Raw genomic sequence first — 24,341 nt, 5'->3', positions numbered from 1 at the left:
GGTAAAAAAAAAAGATTACCTGTGGTTTCAGTAGCACAGTTGCCCACAGGAGGATAGCACTGGTCCAGGCAGCAGGCAGGGACTTGGTCAGAAACAGCGAACACAATTTTTCAGGCAGCAGGCAGGGATACTGTCCATATACAGTCCAGGGTCAGTGCAGGCAGAGATTGTCAGCAGTGCCAAAATATTGATCCTGGTAGTAGGCAGGAACATGGTCCATCCATGTGGTGTGGTCAGTTCATGCGACAGGCAGAGGCATGATGGCATAGGTCCTACAGGCAGCAGGCAGAAGTAGGGCCTCGTTCAGGACAGAATGGGGACAGGGGTAGAGGCTTCTCCCACCCAAATCTCTTTGAAGCCTCCGAGTCTCCAGACCCTAATCTAGGAATAAGAAAACAAAAAAAATGTTTTATTCATCCAGAAAAACAATTCTGGAGTCCCTCACATATGTGAGACCCCTGTGTTATGAATCCTACTAGTCCAGTGGCAGGGTACAAGATCAGTCCAAGAGGCAGGCAAAAAGGATGGTCAAACAGTCCAGGGTCAGTTCCAGATCAGGCCGAGGTATGTGCAGAATCGGTAGGAAGAAGCGTGGTCGAATAACAAGCCAGGGTCAGTTCCAGATCAGGCAGAGGTATGAACAGAATCGGGAGGCAGAAGCATGGTCGAATAACAAGCCAGGGTCAGTTACAGAGCAAGTAGAGGCATAAGGGGTGTGAAGGTAAATGGCAGGAAGTGAGGGTTATGTTTACCATACTTCAATAATAATTTAGTGAAGTATGGTAACGGCGGAAACAGTCAACTATGCAGAGGCCTGGTTGGGAAGGACATTGGGGACAATAAAAAGTAGTGTCTCTTCTCACTCCTCCTTTGGTGCACACCCGGCATTTTTTCTACCGTTTTTGGCCTGTTGGTCTGGAGGGGATTTTTTCGGGAAAGTGGCGTTTGGAGAGTCTTCTAATTACATCGGATCGAATGGTTTCTGGTGGGCCGTTCGGGAATACAAGGACAGTGGTGATTTCCTCCTGGTAGCCAAGGAAGGATTTGGGGCTTGCAGTGGATTTGTGATAAATAACGTAGCTGTTATATATGGCCAAATTGAAGAAATAAATTGAAACTTTTTTATACCACTGGTATGTTCGTCTCGTGGCAAGGTAGGGTTCGAGCATCTGGTCGTTGAAGTCGACACCTCCCATAAACTAGTTGTAATCGTGGATATATGTTGGCTTTTGGATTAGCCCATTCCTCCTGGTTATCTCCACGACGGTATTATTGTGGATTGATAAAAGCACGTAGACGTCCCTTCTGTCCCTCCACTTCACAGCCAGAATTTCCTCATTCCGTAAGCTCACCATCTCCCCTTTTTTGTTGACGAGGCTTTGAGGAAAGCCCTTCCGGTTCTTCCTTACGGTGCCACATGCTGGAGTCTTCTGTCTGTGAAGATTGCGGAACAGGGGCAGACTAGTGTAAAAATTGTCCACATACAGATGGTAGCCTTTCTCCAGGAGTGGGTTTATGAATTCCCAAACGACTTTCCCACTCAATGCAATGTATTCTGGGCAATTAGGGGGAAGTAGCTGGGTGTCCTTCCCTTCGTATACCATGAAGGCATAGGTATACCCTGTAGCTTGGTCGCACAATTTATACATTTTCACCCCATAGCGGGCCCTTTTGGTGGGAATAAATTGTTTTATGCCCAACCTGCCACTAAATTTGACAAGGGACTCATCCACACATATGTGTTGGTCTGGGGTAAATAACTGGGGGAAGATATCAGAAAAATATTTTAGTAGTGGGCGAATTTTATAAAGCTTGTCAAAATTTGGGTCATTTCGGGGAGGGCACTGGGTATTGTCATTGTAGTGTAGGAATCTCATAATCATGAGATATCTAGTCCTGGGCATTACAGAGGAAAGATGGGCATGTGGTGGATGGGGAGGGTAGACCAATAGGAACGTAATACATTTTTTTTGGTTAGTCCCATACAGAATGTGAGGCCCAAAAAAAATGTTAAACTCCTCCACTGTTAGGGCTCTCCGTTCATAGGGATGGCCTTAATAGGATGTTAGGTTACTTGCTATGAATTGTTGGGCATAAGGGTTGCACTGGGCCACAATCGATGCAAGCATGTCCTCAGTAAAAATAAGGTTGAAAAAGTCTATTGGTGAAAAATTTTCTGTGTCCACCTGGACTCCTGGCTGGGCAGTGAAAGGGGGAATGATAGCTTCTCCTGAATTAGGAGGAACCCATAAGGGGTTCTCAAGGGAGTAGGGAAGGCTGACATGGGACCTAACCCTTTGGGACTGAGGTGACACCCCACTGGTACGTGGCCTTTGCCGAGGTACTGCGGTGCTGGTGGATATGATTGCGGTGATGGTGGATGGCATTGTGGTGCTGGTGGATGGCATTGCGGTGCTGGTGGATGGCATTGCGGTGCTGGTGGATGGCACTGCATCCTCACCAGTACGCCTTCGTCTGGCGGGTGGACTCTCATCCTCCTCCTCTGAGGCTGTCAGTGTACCACTGCTTAGGACAGGCTCGTAGTCCACGTCAGACTGAGAATCTGAATAGGAATCCGAAGCGGAGAGCTCCCCGTTGCTCTCGTCGGCCGCAAGAATATTGTATGCCTCCTCGGCTGAAAATAATCTTTGTGACATAGTGATGAAAAATGGCACTATGTGGCACTGATGACACGTGACACTGGCAGATTGCACTGGTGATAGATGGCACTGATACGTGTCACTGATGGCACGTGACACTGATGTGGTAGGTGACACTGGTGACACTGATGACACTGATGTGGCAGGTGACAGACAGGTGGCACTGATGTGGCAGGTGACACTGACAGGTGGCACTGATGACAGATGGCACTGACGACAGATGGCACTGATACGTGGCACTGATGTGGCAGGTGACACTGACAGGTGGCACTGATGTGGCAGGTGACACGGACAGGTAGCACTGATGTGGCAGGTGACACTGACAGGTGGCACTGATGTGGCAGGTGACACTGACAGATGGCACTGATGACAGATGGCACTGACAGATAGCACTGTGACAGCCAACAGTAATGAGCACTGTGGCACTGATGTGGCACTGTATGGGCACTGTATGGGCACTGTTGGGCTCTAATTTCTGTTTCAACTAAAGGTTGGCACTCACGATTTATCACAGGTCGCTCTCCCTCCTCACACACAGTCTCTGTGTGAGGAGAGAAAGCCGGCAATGAGAGATGATCTCATATGTTTACATTTGAGATCATATCACATTGGAAGCTCCGATCGTGCCGTAAACAGCCGCTGTGATTGGTCGTTTACGGCGATCTGTGACTGGCTGTGTCCAAGGGACATGGCCAGCGCAGAATTTCCCCGATGCGCGCTTGCGGGAGCGCGCATCGCGGAAGTAAACAGGAGGACGTCAATGGACGGCCTCCTGGCAATTGGAGTCCGCGCTGTAGCCGTCTTTCGTCTATAGCGAGGACGCCTAGTGGTTAAAGTGCCTTTGATTAACCCCAAATAAAGTTCAGATGTTCTAGTAGATCCTACTTGACTTTTTTTAGTCACATCCTACAGCAGAAGCCATGGTCCTCAGAGAGCTTCCAAAGCATCAACGGAATCTCATTGTTAAAAGGTATTAGGAGAAGGGTACAAAAGAATTTCCAAGGCATTAGATACATCATGGAACACAGTGAAGACAGTCATCATCAAGTGAAAAAAATATGGCACAGTGGCATTACCAAGAACTGGACATCCCTCCAAAATTGATGAAAAGACAAGAAGAACTGGTCAGGGAGGCTGTCAAGAGGCCCACAGTAACATTAAAGGAGCTGCAGGAATATCTGGCAAGTACTGGCTGTGTGGTACATGTGATAACAATCTCCCGTATTCTTCATATGTCTGGGCTATGGGGTAGATTGGCAAGACAGAAGCCTTTTCTTAAGAAGAAAAACATCCGAACCCGGCAAACATTTGTAAAAACACATCTGAAGTCTCCTGAAAGCATGTGGGAAAATGTGTTATGGTCTGATGAAACCAAGGTTGAACTTTTTGGCCATAATTCCAAAAGATATGTTTGGCGCAAAAACAACACTGCATATCACCAAAAGAACACCATACCCACAGTGAAGCATGGTGGTGGCAGCATCATAATTTGGAGCTGTTTTTCTTCAGCTGGAACAGGGGCCTTAGTCAAGGTAGAGTGAATTATGAACAGTTCCAAATACCAATCAATGATGGCACAAAACCTTCAGGCTTCTGCTAGAAAGCTGAACATGAGGAACTTCATCTTTCAGCACGACAAAGACCCAAAGCATACATCCAAATCAACAAAGGAATGGCCCCACCAGAAGAAGATTAAAGTTTTGGAATGGCGCAGCCAGAGCCCAGACCTGAATCCGATTGAAAATCTGTGGGGTGATCTGAAGAGGGCTGTGCACAGGAGGTGCCCTCGCAATCTGACATATTTGGAGTGTTTTTGCAAAGAAGATTGGGCAAATATTGCCAAGTCAAGATGTGCCATGCTGATATAATCATACCAAAAATAAAATCAAAAGGATGTTGCAACAAAGTATTTGCTTAACCAGTTGCCGCCCGCCCCCCGTCATATGATGGAGGGGCGGTGCAGCTCTCATTCTGGGCGGACGTCATATGACGTCGGCCCACTGAAACAGGGCATGCGCGCGGTGTGCCCGAAAACACACACCCCCCCACCCCCAGCATGGGCATGGCTGTTTACCACATGAACGGCCGTGCTCAAGTCACGCGCGTTCGGGAGCACGCTGCGTGGGCATGTCGGTGGCGGCGTGTTCCCAGGAACACTGCTCGTCACCGAGCATGGTAAACAGCCAATGGCTGGCGGCTGTTTACCACATGATTGACTGTGATCTATTCACAGCCGATCACAAAATGTAAACATAGACCGGTAACTAGCTGTTACCAGCTCTAACCTATTCACACACCATTTCCAGTGTGAGGAGAGAAGAGCAAGGGATCAGTGAGTTATCAATCTGTGTGTTGTAGTGCACTGCACAAAAACCACACAATAAAGAGAACCTGTCACATGTGGATCGGCGCTCTGGAAAGCAGGCAGCCGCCAGAAATAGACCCCAGGATCAAATTTACAGGCCCAGTACCAGGGCTGCCGCCAGCGAAAGACCCCAAGAACAAATGCCCAGGCCCAGTACCAGCAATGCCGCATCACGCCCAAGTACCAGCATTGGAACTTCAAATCCCCCAACTACCAGCAGTGGAGTATCACTTCCCCCAAGAGCTAGGGCCAATACATACCTCCCAGATGGTCTTGCCAACCCAACATGGATGCCTTCCGACTCGGGATCAGCAAGTATTTTCCCTTTCACTGTATAGCCGAGTGCGCAGACCAATACCCAAAATTTCACAGAAATTGATAGTTTTTTTCTATTTTTAGCCTGACGCTTTGCTGCTATTTATTGTGCCAGACCAATCTATATGCCCAGCAGCATATTGCCAACAACCCCCAATCATGATATGCCCATGCGTTTGAATGGAGAGATTTGACTCTGGAGGAGATCAAATTGTTGATAGGCCTCACCATAAACATGGGGCTTACAAAATGAAGGACATGCCTACTGGTCCACCAACCAAATCCACCACATGCCCATTTTTTTCTTCCCTAATGCCCAGGTCTCGATATGAGATGATTATGCACTTCCTTCATTTCAGCGACAACACCCAGTGCCCTCACCAAAATCATCAAAATTATGATAAATTATGTAAAATTCACCTACTCATATTTTTTTTCCCCAGATTTGCAGAACTCTATGTCCTCGATCAACCTATAAAGTATCTCACAAAAGTGAGTACATACCTCACATTTTTGTAAATATTTTATTCTATCTTATTATGTGACAACACTGAAGAAATGACACTTTGCTACAATGTAAAGTAGTGAGTGTACAACTTGCATAACAGTGTAAATTTGCTGTCCCCTCAAAATAACAACACACAGCCTATAATGTCTAAACCGCTGGCAACAAAACTGAGTACACCCCTATGTGAAAATGTTCAAATTGGGCCCAATTAGCCATTTTCCTTCCCGGTGTCATGTGACTCGTTAGTGTTATTATTATTATGTTAGCATTATTTTGAGGGTACAGCAAATTCACACTGTTATACAAGCTGTACACTAACTACTTTACATCGTAGCGAAGTGTAATTTCTTCAGCGTTGTCACATGAAAAGATATAATAAAATATTTACAATAATGTGAGGGGTGTACTCACTTTTGTGATATACTGTATGTGCAGATAAGTCCCCGGTACCCTTTTCAGTCCGGCTAGGAATAAAACAATATATTCATAGCAAAAGGGCCAGATATTTAGTAAAATTTTATGGGCTTTGCGAGAGAGTCACAAGATATCTGTATGCGTTGTGCATATATGAAGGAAGAGATTCCCAGCTCCAGTCCCCTGAGTGCCCGGACTACATGGGCACAACTGGAAAAATTGTATGGGACCTGGCATACCCACTGCTGAACAAAGGTTATCACATATACCTGGATAACTACTACACCAGCCTGCCCCTTTTCAAATACCTATACCTCGCGGAACCTCCAGAAAGAACAGGAAGGGCTTCCCACAATCTCTAGTGAACAAAAAACTGCGAACGGGGGAAAAGCAACTTTGAGAAGCAACAAAGTGCATACATGATGTCCACCATGCATGATGACACTACAGTTAAGGGTTCAAAGAAGACAAGGTCCTATTGAAAAGCCAACATGTGTCCCAGAATACAATCTCTACATGGGGGGGTGGATTTCAATGACCAAATGTTTCAGCCCTATTTGTCAATAAGGAGGTCCCGTTTCTGGTACAAGAAAGTAGCAATTCATCTAATTCATTTGGCCATTTATAATGCATACATAATAGGGATGCACCAAAATTTCGGCGCCGAAACATATCGGCCGAAAATGACCTTTTCGGCAATTTGCCAAAAGAGAAATTGCGCTGATAATGGTGACGAAAATGGGGCGGGCCTGGGCAGGGGCCTCGCCCCTGGTGCCGCCCATTATGGAGGTGTCGTTAGTGCCGATCCTAGGCGGTGCAGTTCACCCGGGGGCCACGGAGGTGGGGGCGCTGAAGCGCCAGAGTGCTCCCCCTCCATCCTCCTACTCCTCTCCTTGTCCGTGTCGAGAGGCGGCTCTCCCCGCCGGTCGCCGCCGCTGTGTTTCCCAAGCCCATCCCCCCTCCCTCCTCCTGTCAGAGGAGAGCGAAGCAACTGGAGATCGGAGCGGCTGTCCATGTGTGGAGAGAGACTAGCCGCAAAGTGACGTCGCTGAGGGGGCGGTCCGTGCCTGCAGTGAAATGTGTTCTCCTCCTCCTCCTGTCTGTCTTAACTCCTGCCTGCTGCAATCTGATCTCTACCTGTTCTCCCATCTGTTTTTATGTACCGTAATGGAGTGGGTGGGGGATGTCCTGGGGAGGTCTGTACTAATGGAGGGGGATTGGTTTGTCCTGGGGGAGGTCTGTACTAATGGAGGGGAATTGGTTTGTCCTGGGGGAGGTCTGTACTAATGGAGGGGAATTGGTTTGTCCTGGGGGGGTCTGTACTAATGGAGGGGGGTTTGTCCTGGGGGGTCTGTACTAATGGAGGGGGGTTGGTTTGTCCAGGGGTGGTCTGTACCATGTCCCCAGTCTGACCATCTCCTGTACCATGTCCCCAGTCTCTGACCATCTCCTGTACCTTGTCCCCAGTCTCTGACCATCTCCTGTACCATGTCCCCAGTCTCTGACCATCTCCTGTACCATGTCCCTAGTCTCTGACCATCTCCTGTACTATGTTTGCAGTCTCTGACCATCTCCTGTACCATGTCCCCAGTCTCTGACAATCTCCTGTACCATGTCCTCAGTCTCTGACAATCTCCTGTACCATGTCCCCAGTCTCTGACCATCTCCTGTACCATGTCCCCAGTCTCTGACAATCTCCTGTACCATGTCCCCAGTCTCTGACCATCTCCTGTACCATGTCCCCAGTCTCTGACCATCTCCTGTACCATGTCCCCAGTCTCTGACCATCTCCTGTACCATGTCCCCAGTCTCTGACCATCTCCTGTACTATGTCTGCAGTCTCTGACCATCTCCTGCACCATGTCCTCAGTCTCTGACAATGTCCTGTACCATGTCCCCAGTCTCTGACAATCACCTGTACCATGTCCCCAGTCTCTGACCATCTCCTGTAATATGTCTGCAGTCTCTGACCATCTCCTGTACCATGTCCCCAGTCTCTGACCATCTCCTGTACTATGTCTGCAATCTCTGACCATCTCCTGTACCATGGCCCCAGTCTCTGACCATATCCTTTATAAAAATATTTTTTAAAAACGGTCATTTTCGGTATCAGTCAGTTTCAGTATCGGTTTCGGCCTAGTGTATTTTTCATTTTCGGTATCGGTTTCGGCACCAAAAAACCCATTCAGGGCACCCCTAATACATAATCTACACCAAATCAACGGAAAGCCCCACCCACTTCCTAAAATTCATCGAAGAAGTTATCACGTCCCTCATCTATCAACAAAGACACTTCCTGGACAACATTCCACCATCTGAAGACACCAAAAAAGATGTCGCGTATGCAGCAAAAGAGGTTTTCTAAGAGCTACTAGCTACCATTGTCCCCAGCGTCCCTCCCAACCCGCAATTTGCATTGGTGAATGCTTCCGACTTTATCACACATGCCTAAAATATCATCTGTGCTGATCATTTTCCATGCTTCCTCAAATTACCATGTCACTGCCTTCCACGTGAACTGACCCTGGCCTGTTTTTTAACTATGCCTCTGCCTACCGTTTGGACTGCTTCTGCGTGAAATGACCCTGGCCAGTTTTATTGACTATGCTTTTGCCTACCGATTGGACTGATCTGTTGCCCTGCTACTGTAGTACACAGAGGTCTCACATGTGAGAGGCTCCAGAATTGTTTTTCCGGATGGAGAAAATATATTTTTTGGTTTTCTCCGGGATTCGTAATTTCCAGATTAGGGTCTGGAATCTAGAGGCTTCAAAGAGATTTGGGTGGGAAAAGCCTCTACCACTGTGCCCAGGTCATGCCTGATTATGGCCCTCAGCCTGCTGCTGACTTACTGCCATCATGCCTCTGCCTGCTGTATGAACTGCCTGCTACTTGGACTATGGTAATAATTAGCTGTAGCAAGCGGCAGTATATTTATGAAAGGCTGGAGACCGGTACAATAACGAGTGTCTGCAATGTGACAGGATCAATATCATGGCTGTGCTGGCTGTCTCTGCCTGGACAATTCCTATGGACAAATGCTTTGGCTGTGCTGACAATATCCTTGTGCTGACTATAGACAATATTCCTGCCTGCTGCCTGGATTACGATTGTTGTCGCTAAGCACATCCCTGCCTGCACCAATTCTCTCCTCTGTGGACACTACTAAAATCACAGTTAATACATTTTTTTTTTTACCCTTTCCTCAACAGAATTTATTTTGGAGTGTAATTCTTGGTATGTACATGCTATGTGTTAGAAATACGAAGGGCCTTCAAAAATGTAATTTATGCTCCTAGAATGCCTGAAGGTACTATTTGAATGTTGTGCCTCTGTATGTGGCCAGGCTGTGTAAGTCTCACACATGTGGTATCACTAATACTCAGGAGTAGAAGAATCTATTTAAGGGTGCAATTTTTGCTATGTACATGCTATGTGTTATAAATATTGTATAAATGGACAACTTTGTGTGTAAAAAAAAAATGGGTTTTCATTTTCTTTCCACCTTTTCCAAAAACTTGTGGGGAAAAAAATGACATGTTCAAAAAACTCATTATGCCTCATAGATTATACACAGGGGTGTTTGCTTTCCTAAATGGTGTCATTTTTGTGGGTGTTTCCATTGTCCTGGTGCTCCAGGACCTTCAAAAGTCTAATAGGTGGTTGAGAAATGAGATGTGTAATTTATGCTTGTAAAACGCCTGAAGGTGCTATTTCAATGTATGTGGCCAGGCTGTGTAAAAGTCTCACACATGTGGTATTGCTATAATCAGGAGTAGCAGAATGTATTTTGGGGTGTCATTTTCTATGTGTTGGAAATATCTTATAAATGGACAATTTTGTGTAAAAGTGTTTATTTTTTTTCCACATTTTCCAAAAACTTCTGGAAAAAAATGAACCGTTCAAAAGACTAATTTATGCCTCATAGATTATACGTTGGGGTGTTTGTTTTCCAAAATTTTGTGAGCGTTTCCATTGTCCTAGTGCTCCAGGGTCTTCAAAATGTGATAGGTCGTCATAAAATTAGATGTGTAATTTATGTCCCTAGAACACCTGATGGTGGTCCCTGCATGTTAGGCCTTTGTATGTGGTTGGGCTGTGAAAAAGTCTCACACATGTGGTATTGCCTTACTCAGAAGGAGTAGCAGAATGTGTTTTGGGATGTAGTTGCAAGTATGCCATGTGAGACAAATAACCTGTTAATATGACAATAATAAAAAAGAAAAATCGTAATTTTGCAAAAAATTGTGGGAAAAAAATTACAACTTAAAAAACTCACCATGCGAATTACTAAATACCTTGGGATGTCTACTTTCCAAAAAGGGTCATTTGGGGGGTATTTGTACTTTCCTGGCTTGGTTAGTGTCTCAAAAAACAACATAGACCGTCAGTACATCAGGTGTGATCATGTGTTATCAATTTTCAATGATTGGCACCATAGCTTGTAGACTAAGGCTGGGTTCACACTGGTGCGACATGACAGCCGTCCTACTTTGGATCCGACTTTGCCCTGCGACATGAAGCCGGCATGTGTCCGACTTTCAATGAACGGGGATCCGACTTGGATCCCCGCCAATGCCCGGCACTGTGTTTGGTATGAATCTTTAGGGGGAACTCCGCGCCAAATTTTAAATAAAAAACCGGCATGGGTTCCCCCTCCAAGAGCATACCGGGCCCTTGGGTCTGGTATGGACCTTGAGGGGAACCCCCTACGCCGAAAAAACGGCGTGGGGGGTCGCCCCCAATCCATACCAGACCCTTATCCGAGCACGCAGCCCGGCCGGACAGGAATGGGGGTGGGGACGAGCGAGCGCCCCCCCCCCCCTCCTGAACCGTACCAGGCCGCATGCCCTCAACATGGGGGGTTGGTGCTTTGGGGGAGGGGGCGCGCTGCGGCCCCCCACCCCAAAGCACCTTGTCCCCATGTTGATGAGGACAAGGGCCTCTTCCCGACAACCCTGGCCGTTGGTTGTCGGGGTCTGCGGGCGGAGGGCTTATCGGAAGAGGCGGAACACCGGGAGAAGTCGGAAGAAGATACCGGAGCTGCCCAATAAATTAATTTTGAAACCTGTGTACTGTGGTTTTTTTTTATTGACACTTCCTTAGGTGAATGGGTAGGGGTACCATGTACCCCATACTCATTCACATAGGGTGGGGGGCCGGGATCTGGGGGCCCCCTTATTAAAGGGGGCTCCTGGATTCCGATAAGCCCTCCGCCCGCAGACCCCGACAACCAACGGCCAGGGTTGTCGGGAAGAGGCCCTTGTCCTCATCAACATGGGGACAAGGTGCTTTGGGGTGGGGGGCCGCAGCGCGCCCCCTCCCCCAAAGCACCAACCCCCCATGTTGAGGGCATGCGGCCTGGTACGGTTCAGGAGGGGGGGGGGGGGCGCTCGCTCGTCCCCACCCCCATTCCTGTCCGGCCGGGCTGCATGCTCGGATAAGGGTCTGGTATGGATTGGGGGCGACCCCCCACGCCGTTTTTTTCGGCATAGGGGGTTCCCCTCAAGGTCCATACCAGACCCAAGGGCCTGGTACGCTCTTGGAGGGGGAACCCATGCCGGTTTTTTATTTAAAATTTGGCGCGGAGTTCCCCCTCAAGAACATCTGAGCACAAGTCGCGTGCCGAAGTCGGATCATGCAAGACGGCAATCCGACTTTGATCCGACTTCAATGATAGTCAATAGGCTGAAGTAGGATCAAAGTCGGACCAAAGTAGCACAGGGAGCATTTCTAAAGTCGGAACGACTTGTGTCGGACCAGTTAGGACGGCTCCCATAGGGAAACATTAAATTTCACACGTCATGCGACATGAGCTCTCAATGTCGGAGCGTTTGTCGGACCAGTGTGAACCCAGCCTGACTTTCACAAAGGCCAAACAATATACAATAATTAGAGTTATTTTTTTCAAAGATATGTAGCAGTATAAGTTTTGTCCAACATTTTATGAAGAAAAATTACAAATTTGCAAAATTTTATGACAGGAACAAAGAAAAGGGCATTTTTTTAAACAAAATTTGTGGGGTTTTTTTTATTCATAGCACAAAAAAAAAAAAAAAAGCCACTAGTGATTAAGGCCAGGTTCACACTGGTACGACACAGCAGTCGTACCACTTTGGATCCGACTTTGTTCTGCAACTCGAAGTCCGACATGCGTCCGACTTCAATAAATGGGGATCCGACTTTGATCCCTGACAATACCAGGCACTGTGTCTGGTATGAATCTTTAGGGGAAACTCCACGCCAAATTTAAAAAAAAAGGCATGGTTCCCCTCTCCAAAAGCATACCAGGCCCTTCGGTCTGGTATGGATTTTAAGGGGAACCCCTACGCCGAAAAAAACAGCATTGGGGGGTTCCCCCCAAAATCTATACCAGACCCTTATCCAAACGCGCAGCCCGACAGGTCAGGAAAGGGGATGGGGATGAGCAAGGGCCCCCCCCCCTCCTGAACCGTATCAGGCCACATGCCCTCAACATGGGGGGGGTGGGTGCTTTGGGGCAGGGGGCGCTGCACCCCCCACTCCAAAGCATCTTGTCCCCATGTTGATGAGGACAAGAGCCTCTTCCCGACAACCCTGACCTTTGGTTGCCAGGGTCTGTGGGCAGTATGAGTATGGGGTACATTGTACTCCTACCCATTCACCTAAAAAAAAAAAAAAGTGTCAAAAATAAAACACATTACACGTTTTTTAAGTCATTTATTAAGGCAGCTCCGTCGTCTCTTCCAATCTCTTCTTCCCTCTCCGGCTCTACTGTGTACTCCGCTGACGTCTTCTGCCTCTGTCGGTTTTTCTCCCCTCTCCGGTTCTTCTCCCTCTGTCCGCTGTCTTCTGCCGGGTCTCCTCCTCTGTCTACATGCTCCAGCGTTGACTCGACTCTCTCCCGCTCTAATGCCGGGTGCGCGGTGTGCCACTACTTATTATGGCATTGGGGGGTCACCGCGTGACGTCATTCGGAGGCCCCATCCCTTATGAAGTCACCGCCTGGGGCATGATGGGTGGTGACGTCATAAGAGGCCTGCGGTGACCCCGCCCCATGCCAATATAAGTAGTGGCACACCACGCACCCGGAATTAGAGAGGAAGAAAGCGTTGAGTCAACATCGGAAGAAGAACAGAGGGAGAAGACAGCCGAGAAGACCGGGCAAAAGAGCGAGCAAAAGAGCAAGAAGACAGCGGAGGAGACCTGGTAGAAGACAGCGGACAGAGGGAGAAGAACTGGGGAGTGGAGAAGAACCGACAGACGCAGAAGACGTCAGCAGAGGACATAGAAGAACCGGAAAGAGGAGAAGAGATTGGAAGAGACGACGGAGCTGTGAGACATGTGTAATGTGTTTTATTTTTGAAACTTTTTTTAGGTGAATGGATAGGGGTACAATGTACCCCATACTCATTCACACAGGGTGGGGGGCCGGGATCTGGGGGGGAAGAGGCCCTTGTCCTCATCAACATGGGGACAAGGTGCTTTGGGGTGGGGTCAATGCAGGGCCCCCTGTCCTAAAGCACACCCCCCCCCCCATGTTGAGGGCCTGCGCCAGGTACGGTTCAGGAGGGGGGGGCGCTCACTCGTCCCCACCACTTTTCCTGACCTGCCAGGCTGCGTGCTCAGATAGGGGTCTGGTATGAAATTTGGGGGAACCCCCACGCCGAAAGAACGGTTACCCTTAAAATCCATACCAGACCGAAGGTCCTGGTATGCTCTAGGAGGGGGAACCCATGCATTTTTTTTTTAAATATATATATATTTAAATTTGGCGTGGAGTTCCCCTTCAAGATCATCAGAACACAAGTCACATGCCAAAGTCGAATCATTCAAGGCGGCGATCCGACTTTGATCCGACTTCAGTGATATTCAGGGGGCTGAAGTAGGATCAAAGTCGGACCAAAGTAGTGCAGGGAGCATTTTCAAAGTCGGACCGACTTGTGTCGGACCAGTTAAGACGGGGAAACATTGATTTTCACGCGAGATGCGATATGAGCTCCTAATATCGGGGGTTTGTCAGATCAGTGTGAATCCGGCTTAAATACCACCAAAAGAAAGCTCTATTTGTGTCAAAAAAGGACGCAAATTTCATATGGGTACAGTGTTGTATGACTGAGTAATTGTCATTCAAAGTGTGAGAGCAAACAATGCACCCACAGTCAAGCCCCCCGCGGGTCGGTTCCGCACACAACGATCGGTCGGTCGATGAGCCCTGCACTTACCCGCAAGCAGCGCATCCCTCTGGGCGGCAGCTTTGTCCCCTGCGCCTCCTCCAGCGGACTCCACATCTCCTTCCTCCTCCTCTCTTCTCGTCGTGGTACAATAGGATTGCTTGTCGTTTTGACCAATTAGAAAACGGTTCCTGACTGGCGGGGAGGAGAATCAGTGTGACAATAGCGAATATTCATTCGCTATTATCACACAACTGGGTGGGCTCAGAGCACAGTGCTCTGCACCCTTATCTAATCACGTGCTTTTAAAAAACAAAAAAACAAATGTAGACTAAGGGTCTGGAAGCATGGATAGGGGGGGCGGAGTCCCTGCATCACCCAATTGTACAGACCTGCCCCTAGTCTTTACACTGGTCCTTTGCGCTTATAAATCCTGCTTGCTGCATTTTTGGTCAGTTAAAAAAACCACACTAAAAATGCACCTCCCCGCTGAAATGTTTTGAAAATGCAGCAAGAATGCATCAATAACACACTTGTGTTATGTTTCTGATGCAGTTTTCGAGTCACATGACCTATGAAAAACACACCATAAGCAAAGTAAAATAGTGGTACAATCGTAAATGCGGCAAAATCGCTGTCAAATCGCATGCATTTTATGCGCCTTTGTCTGCACCTTTTTCTCTATCGGCAAAATGCCGAAGACACCATTTTCAGCCGATATGTTTCGGCTAACAAAATTTCGTAGCATCTCTAATTAAGGTGCCTGCACTTTGAATGATTTACGAAACATACAGCTGCTGGCCGGGCCCCTGCTCGTTAAAGTGACTGGGCCCCCTTATCGGTGGCTCTGACTGCAGCTAGCACTTGTTTTTGTAACATAGGTGTCAAAGTTTCACCTGTTATCTGTGACATTGCAAAGTCCTGGAAATGGGGGGGGGGGGTAACTGTCTAACTGTCTACACCCAGCCGAAAAGCAGGGTACAAACAGTTTTTTTTGGGGGGGGGGGGTTTGAACAAAAAAAAAAACAATTGACAGAACCCATGTTATTGTATTCTGACAGCAGGGGCTTCCCCTGCCAACAGAATCTACAAATCAGTGTTGCAGCCATTGGCTGTCTGTTAGACAGCTGTTGTTGAGACAGCTGGACCAGCCAAACTTTGGTGTGTGTATACCCAACTTTAGCTGGCACAGTCACATTCCGAGTACTATAAAATTGTTATTTTCTATTTCTTTAAGAATAAAGTATTGCGGGCACTGACGAGGAGTGGAAATTGTTCTGACAGTCATTACTTTAGATAAGCTCTAGGTAAATAAGCAATATGGCATTGCTATTGGATAAGACAGCAGGGTGCTAGACTGCATAAAGTCCGCACGGCAGGAAGCAAGCATTTATTGTGCTACTTTTATACATTATTACTGAGACCACTGTGCTCTGTTCACCGGGGAATGAGGAAGGGGAAAGCAAATTCTCACGCATAACTCTCACTTCTACATAAAGAAAAGGAGCTACCATATCAACAACTTAAAAGTGCGCTTTCTATACACCCAATGATTATAGAAATGTCTGTTCCAATGAACCCTATAACATTCAACAATATTAGAGCCGTAGGGTTTTACTAACACATTATGCTTCTTTATAACGGACACCACATCGATAGCAGATCTTTAACCACTAGACGTCCGCGCTATGGCCGAATGACGGCCACAGCGCGGACCTGCATTCCCGGGAGGCTGTCATATGATGGCCTCCCCTATTCACGCTCCCTGCACGCGCCCTGCAGGGCGCGCACCGGGCGCGCTGTGATCACTGAGTCACTGAGACTCGGCTGATCACCGATCCGAGTAAGGGGCCGGTCCCGGCCCCTTACCATGTGATCAGCTGTCAGCCAATGACAGCTGATCACATGATGTAAACAAAAGATCGGTAATCGTTTTTTTTTTTTTACTCACGCTGACAGCGCGAGTAGAAAAAAAAAAAGCCCATCACCGGCTCAGATGTCAGGGACAACGGTCCCGAAGTGGAAGAGGCACATCTGCCTCATCAGTGCCACCTAAAAGTGCCACCTAACACTGCCCACAGTGCCACAAGTGCCACCTAACAGTGCCCACAAGTGCCACCTATCAATGCCCACAAGTGCCACCTATCAATGCCCACCTGTAGTGCCAATCAGTGCCACCTGCCAGTGCTGCCCATCACTGCCACCCATCAGTGCCCATCACTGTCACCCAATAGTGCCCATCACTGCCGCCTATCAGTGCCCATCACTGCCACCTCATCAGCGTACATCAATGAAGGAGAAAAATTACCCGTTTTAAATTTTTTATAACAAAATATAAAAAAATTAAAAATTTTTTTTTTTTTTAATTCAGATTTTTACTTTTTTTTAACAAAAAGTAAAAACCGCAGAGGTGATCAAACACAACCAAAAGAAAGCTCTATTTGTGGTGAAAAAATGATAAAAATTTCATTTGGGTACAGTGTTGTATGACCGCGCAATTGTCATTCAAAGTGCGTCAGCGCTGAAAGCTGAAAATTGGTCTGGATAGGAGGGGGGTTTAAGTGCCCTGTAAGCAAGTGGTTAATTTACAACCCATATGCCCTTGTTAAAATGGTTTTACTACACCAGGATGAACGTTTTTGACCCTTCATTGTACAGGCATTGTGCACGCACCCGTGTGTCTATACATACATCTGAGGGAGTGCACATGACTGAGGGTGCATGTGAGCATGTTCACATTCAGTGTACTGTATATTGTATACTGCATGAACCTCTGTGTGTGCATGTTTGTATTTGCTGTATGATGACCATTTTACAACCAAAACCCACAGCCACTGTAAGAGCTCGTATACAGGGGCAATGTTTACCTGCGTTTGAAATGCAGGTCAGTAGATTTCCACCTCCCTCAAATGTATAGTGTGGATGACAGTTCCAACTCTGTGTTTAAACTGAACTGCATTTAGTTTCTATACATGTCCCTATGGTAAATGTTTTTGCACTGAATGTTTTTGAAGTGTTTTGACGCATGCGATCAAGCTTCACTCTAAGCCTATGACTGATATCAGTTCCCATGTCAGGCAATAAATGGTGAAATCTTAGCTGCTATGGGAAATCTTATTAGCTATTTTCCAGTTATCATAGACAGTTCCTACTGATTACCAGTTGAGGATTGCTATCCTTTAACAATGACAAGGTGATCATAAAAGTATTTTGACAAAAATATGTCTCTCTCCCTCATACAGTAAAGACAGAGATGACAGAAAAACATTATTGCTATACGGCTACATTATATAGCCGAAAGCAGGAGGGCGTGTTCAAAAGCTTTGCCCATAGACCATCCTCCCATTAGGGCGTTCAACTGGTATTGAGAGTATGCAAGGTGAATCTCAGGAATAGACAGGAGCTTTCCTTCAATACTTGTTATGATACCAGATATCTGTCTCTAGTATTTTACCTTAAAGGAGTTGTAAATTCTCAAGGTTTTTCACCTTAATGCATTCTATGCATTAAGGTGAAAAACCTTCTGTGCTGCCCCCAGAGCCCCCACTTTTTCTTACCTGAACCCGCCCATTCAGCGATGAGCACGAGCCCAGCGGCTCCAGCCACTGTCTCTGTCCTCATTGGATAGATTGATAGCAGCGGGAGCCATAGGCTGCTCTCTCTTTCCTCTACTACTCTGCTGTCTGCATGGGTCATCTCTGACAGTTTTTCAAGGCAATCCTGAGAGAGAGCCCTGCCCCCACCCATAGAAGGTGATTAACAAACTCAAATGTACATGTTTAGACTGTGACTGTGTAGAGGAGGGTGTGTCTATTCTGGGGATGCACTGATATACCATATGTAGATATTCTCCAGCACACCAAGGATCATCAATTTCGCCCAAATGTTTTTTCTCCACATGCCTGATGAAGGGGTCTTGCATGGCTCCGAAACGTTGCACTACATCGTTTTGTGATCTCTCTTTATTAAAAAAACGTTTGGACAAAATGAATGATCCTTGGTGTGCTGGCGAATAACCACGTATCGTATAGGTTCCAGTATCCAGCTGGTGGTCACTACAGCACCCAGTAGCCTAAAGAGCTTATTCCAGGAGCGTGTGTGATGGGAATATGGACTGTGCACCGATATATTAGCCTCCAAAAATTATCAACCAATAAAAAAAAAAAAGGTGCAGAGAATGGTCGAAAACATTAGCTGAGGCTCGGTTCATACTAAGCAGTCTCTAAAGTCGCGCAATTTTCAGTGCAACTTTGGAGTAATTTGATGTGACTTTGAAATTACTTTTACACTCTGTGGCATTGAAGTCTTGTCAAAGTATTAGGAACCTTTTCTAAAGTCGGAGCGACTTCAGCAGTGCTAATTAACCACTTGACAACTGGGCACTTAAAGTGATGTTCCGGCCGAAATTATACTTTTTAAATAAAAATACCCCTATAATACACAAGCTTAATGTATTTTAGTAAAGTTAGTCTGTAAACTAAGGTCTGTTTTGTTAGTTTATAGCAGTAGTTTGTTATTTTATAAACTTACAGCAGGTCGTGGCCATCTTAAGTGTGGGCATCTGAAGCCAGACTGTATTTCTTCCTGGATCTCATCCTTGCAGATCTTGCACATGCTCAGTGCAGCACAAGCAGTGTAATAGGTTTCAGGTCAGGTTTCCATAGCCACGGCAGTGTCAGAGGAAGTTGCCGCCCCTTCCCAGAAGGCATTGCAAACAGGAAATGATGCGATGGGCCACGGCCAGGGAGGAGGAAGTGAAAAATGAATACAGCAGATATACAATAGGTGCTGAGAAGAAAAATGTAAAAATATCCAATTCGTTTACAGTGCACAGTTTAGTGAGGGATGCTGAAGAGTTGTAAACGTGGGTGGAACTCCACTTTAGACCCCCTTCCTAACCAGACCAATTTTCAGCTTTCGGTGCTCTCACACTTTGAATGAGTGTCAGTCATGCAACACTGTACCCATATGAAATTTATGTCCTTTTTTTCACACAAATAGAGCTTTCTTTTGGTGGTATTTAATCACCGCTGTTTTTTTTATTTTTTGCGCTATAAATCAAAAAAGACTGAAAATTCGATCAAAAAAAAAATTCTTTGTTAAAATTTATTGCAGTGTATTGGCAGAGTATTGGCTAGTATTGGCAGAGTATTGGCAGAGTATTGGCGAGTATTGGTAGAGTATTGGCGAGTATTGGCAGAGTATTGCACAATGTTGCAGAGTATTGCAGTGTTGCAGAGTATTGCAGAGTGTTGCACAGTGTTGCAGAGTATTGCAGTATTGTAGAGTATTGCCATTATTTATATTGAGCAGCGCTGTGGGCACTAAACATCCAGCCCACAGCGCTGCCATCTCTCCCCCTCTCCCCCCGCACTGTACCGATCGGTACAGAGAGGGGAGGGAGGAACCGGCGTCATGACGTGACGCCGGTTTGTTTACATGTGATCGCTCCGTCATTTGACGTAACGATCACGTGGTAAACGGCCGCAATCAGCGGCTATTTACCGTGATCCGTGATGCGCCGGGTCCGGAGGTCACGGATGTTTCCGGGTGCGCGCCCCAGGGGGCGCGCGGGAGCATGGACGTCCACCCAGAACTAGCCAACCGCGCTGCTGCCGTCTTTCGGTCGGCAAGTGGTTAAAGAGGAACTGCATTCTGCTCAAATAATTTGTAATAAAAACATTTTTGACATTCTGAAGCTTCCCTCCAACCACTTTGCATATTATTTTATATATACTGTGATTTTGTACTTGCCAAATATGCTGCAGAAATCTCCCTCCACTGAGTCTGGCTGCAACCATTTTACCTGTGGTCAGCTGAAGCTGCTGCCTGTTCACTTCCTGGATTTGCACAGACACACAGATGCACACCTCCAGCTCTGCGGCTCTCATTGGCTCTCTTATGACTCACCCCCCCTCCCTTCCTGGCAAACTCTCACGAGAGTTAGAGAGTGCTGTGTATGACGTCATAAGCCTAGGCTTATCACCAGAAACAGGAAGTGGGCTGTATAAGGTATTTACTGGCCGAAAAAAATGTCTTAGGCTATGTTTCCACTATTGCGTCCCCAAAGTCGCGCGATTTTGCCGCGATTTTTTACCGCGATTTTACCGCGACTTTTTACCGCGATTTGAAGCAATGCCTGTATCTATGGACCTCAAGTCGCATCAAAGTGGGACCAAAGTAGTGCAGGGACTACTTTGAAGTCGCTGCGACTTGAAGTCGCACAGATATGAACGGTACTCATTGGAAATCATGGGATACAATTTGTCATGCGACTTTTCAGTCCCAAGTCGCATGAAAAGTCGCACTAGTGGAAACATAGCCTTACTGTCCAAAGTTAAAACAAAAAGGGCAGAAGATTTACTAAGACTGAAGGTCAGCTTTAAGACATCTCATTGACTAACATGGGATTTCACATACAATGCGACTTGGGGTTTCACAATTCGAATCCCAAGACGCGGCAGTGTGAATCAAGCCTTACCTCACGCGTCGGCCAGTGCCATGCTTTTTTTTATTATTATTGTGCAGCATATTTAAGTTTTTTTTATTTTATATACAGTATCTCACAAAAGTGAGTACACCCCTCACATTTTTGTAAATATTTTTAAATATCTTTTCATGTGACAACACTGAAGAAATTACACTTTGCTACAATGTAAAGTAGTGAGTGAACAAAAGAGAGTACACCCCTAAGTGAAAATGTCCAAACTGGGCCCAAAGTGTCAATATTTTGTGTGGCCACCATTATTTTCCAGCACTGCCTTAACTCCCTTGGGCATGGAGTTCACCAGAGCTTTACAGGTTGCCACTGGAGTCCTCTTCCACTCTTCCATGGCGACATCACAGAGCTGGTGAATGTTAGAGACCTTGCGCTCCCCTCCACCCTCCATTTGAGGATACCCCACAGATGCTCAATAGAGTTTAGGTCTGGAGACATGCTTGGCCAGTCCATCACCTTTACTCTCAGCTTCTTTAGCAAGGCAGTGGTCATCTTGGAGGTGTGTTTGGGGTTGTTATGTTGGAATACTGCCCTGCGGCCCAGTCTCCAAAGGGAGGGGATCATGCTCTGCTTCAGTATGTCACAGAACATATTGGGATTCATGGTTCCCTCAATGAACTATAGCTCCCCAGTGCCGGCAGCACTCATGCAGCCCCAGACCATGACACTCCCACCACCATGCTTGACTGAAGGCAAGACACACTTGTCTTTGTTCTCCTCACCTGGTTGCCGCCACACACGCTTGACACCATCTGAACCAAATTAGTTTATCTTGATCTCATCAGACCACAGGACATGATTCCAGTAATCCATGTCCTCAGCCTGATTGTCTTCAGCAAACTGTTTGCAGGCTTTCTCGTGCATCATCTTTAGAAGAGGCTCCCTTCTGGGACGAGAGCCATGCAGACCAATTTGATGCAGTGTGCGGCGTATGGTCTGAGCACTGACAGGCTGACCCCCCACCCTTTCAACCTCTGCAGAAATGCTCACATAGTTAAGAAAATCCAGAAAGCCACACTCCAATGCAATCACCTTTATTGGTATAAAAAACAGTCCATACAGCACAAGAAGTACAAGGAACAGCTGTAGTTGACGCATTTCACACCCTCACTGGTACTTAGTCATAGCTGCAGCAATGCTGGCAGCACTCATACGTCTATTTTCCAAACAAAACCTCTGAATATGATGCTGAGCACGTGCACTCTACTTCTTTGGTCGACCATGGGGAGACATGATCTGAGTCTGTGCTGCAGCTCAGTTTCAGCGTCTTGGCAATCTTCTTATAGCCTAGGCCATCTTTATGTAGAGCAACAATTCTTTTTTTCAAATCCTCAGAGTTGTTTGCCATGAGATGCCATGTTGAACTTCCGGTGACCAGTATGAGACAGATCAATAACACCAAATTTAACAGACCTGCTCCCCATTCACAACTGAGACCTTGTAACACTAATGAATCAAATGACACCAGGGAGGGGGGATGGCTAATTGGGCCCAATTTGGACATTTTTACTTAGGGTTGTACTCACTTTTGTTGCCAGCGGTTTAGACATAAATGGCTGTGTGTTGAGTTATTTTGAGGTGACAGCAAATTTACACCGTTATACAAGCTGTACACTCACTACTTTACATTGTAGCAAAGTGTCATTTCTTCAGTGTTGTCACATGAAAAGATATAATAAAATATTTACAAAAATGTGAGGGGTGTACTCACTTTTGTGAGATACCGAAGCAAGCAATCTGATTTTCTGCAGTTAGACTAAAAAAAACTTGCTAGAGTTAAACAGTTAAATTGCAGGCACCCATCAAGCCAAAATGTCTGACACTTTCCGTCTGGCCGTGAGTCAAACTTTTGCTATCTTGAAGAGCTACATGTGCCACTGGTATCTGATACTTCTTGGTATCATATAACTGGTTACCTACTGTGTACTGTAGTGCCTTCCCTACCCTATGAATTTAGTTGCTCTTCTCTTGCCTGGCACTCTTTCACAGCAATTTATGCCCTTTGCCCCATGTTTTTTCTTTCAAAAATGCTGCAAGTACAGAAAAATACCTGTTGATGTGCATTGAAATCCCAAGAAATACTATCTACACTGCTAATTTCTATTTCTTGGACTACAGACCTCCTTGGGTTATGGAGATGAGGAGGAGGGATTTCTAGTCCAAATCAGGCAAGATCACAAGGTTAAAATAAAGTTAAAAAAAGTATGAATAAGAAAACAAATGTGTCTATCACATCTAAGCAATGGCAAGTTGCAATATATTTATTTTTATTTTACTTTTCATTCTTGAAATTAAATACATTTTGAGAGTGCAGAAGAATGAAAGGCTCAGGACAAGGCACAAGCACAGACTGCAAGTTTCCCAAAAAAAGATATACAGCATTCATTCATAACTAAAACCCAATTTTAAAAGAGTATTTAAACCGGTCCAAGAAAAACAATTTCAAACAAGTCCAAATGACATGAAACATTATCTTTACCTGTTTTACGATCGACCACATGGGCCATGGTCTGTCGAGTGTAGACCCCCAAATCCTGCAGGTTGCGGGAAAGTCGCCGGCCTCTCTCGGCCAGCACAGTTCTGCCATCACCTGCTGACAGCTGACCTGAAAAAGAAATAAAGGTTAGTACAGTTAAAAGAGAAGTAAAGCATTTTTTTTCTTATTCATACTTACCTAGGTGGATGCAGCATGGGTCCGATGTATCTGTCCCCCGGTGCCTCCACACTGAGAACCGAGCAATCGCACATCGCAGATCACTCGGTTTTCAGAGGTCTGTGAGCAGAGAGCTGCAGACTGTCAGTCACAGCTCTCTGCTCTTCTCCCTCCTTGCTCTCTGAAACGATGGGCTGTGGAGGGGGCGGAGTGGGCTGTCTTAGGCTCTCGTGGCTCGCAGAGAGGCTGAGACAGGTGTCAGTCCAGGTACCTAGCGGATCCAGACTCCGTGGATTGACATTGGTGACGTCAGCAGAGAGCGGACTTCAGTCCAGAAGAGGCACACAGCTACATTATACAATTCACTGAGGCTTTTTCTTCTATCAGCCACAGTTCTTGAAGTAACATCCCCACAGTTTTCTTTTCAAATACCCCCCAAGTTTTTCCTTTCACCGCTTCCTGCCTGGCCACTGTAAACTGACAGACGGGACAAGCGCCATTCTGGAAGGATGTTCTGTATGTCATCTGATCTCTGATCACTGCATTCCTCGAACACAGCGGATCACAGATCAAAAGTACAGAGCTAATGTCATTGGCCCTGTACCATGTATTCGCTATGATTCACAGTTGTAATTGGAAACAAAGGTTTCATGCATGCAGCCATTGTTTACTACTGTGGTCGATGTGATTGGTCACAACAATCCCTTCATACAGGGCAATGAAATTGGTCCTGTACTATGAGATCGCTATGACCAATCACAGTAGTAAACAATG

At 46.4% G+C, this 24,341-nt stretch overlaps 1 protein-coding gene across 1 annotated transcript in view; it reads right to left on the bottom strand.

Moving 5' to 3' along the window:
* PIWIL4 (piwi like RNA-mediated gene silencing 4) overlaps positions 1–24,341 on the bottom strand; it is a 400,590-nt gene that overhangs the window by 355,238 nt on the left and 21,011 nt on the right. Inside the window, exon 2 of the mRNA XM_073612470.1 lies at positions 23,394–23,519. Coding sequence (XP_073468571.1) covers positions 23,394–23,519 — 126 coding nt within the window. The remainder of the gene's footprint in view (positions 1–23,393; positions 23,520–24,341) is intronic.

This window comes from Aquarana catesbeiana, linkage group LG02 (genome assembly GCF_042186555.1).
Source record: "Aquarana catesbeiana isolate 2022-GZ linkage group LG02, ASM4218655v1, whole genome shotgun sequence".
NCBI lineage: Eukaryota > Metazoa > Chordata > Amphibia > Anura > Ranidae > Aquarana > Aquarana catesbeiana.
This window is presented reverse-complemented; position numbering and strand designations above follow the sequence as displayed.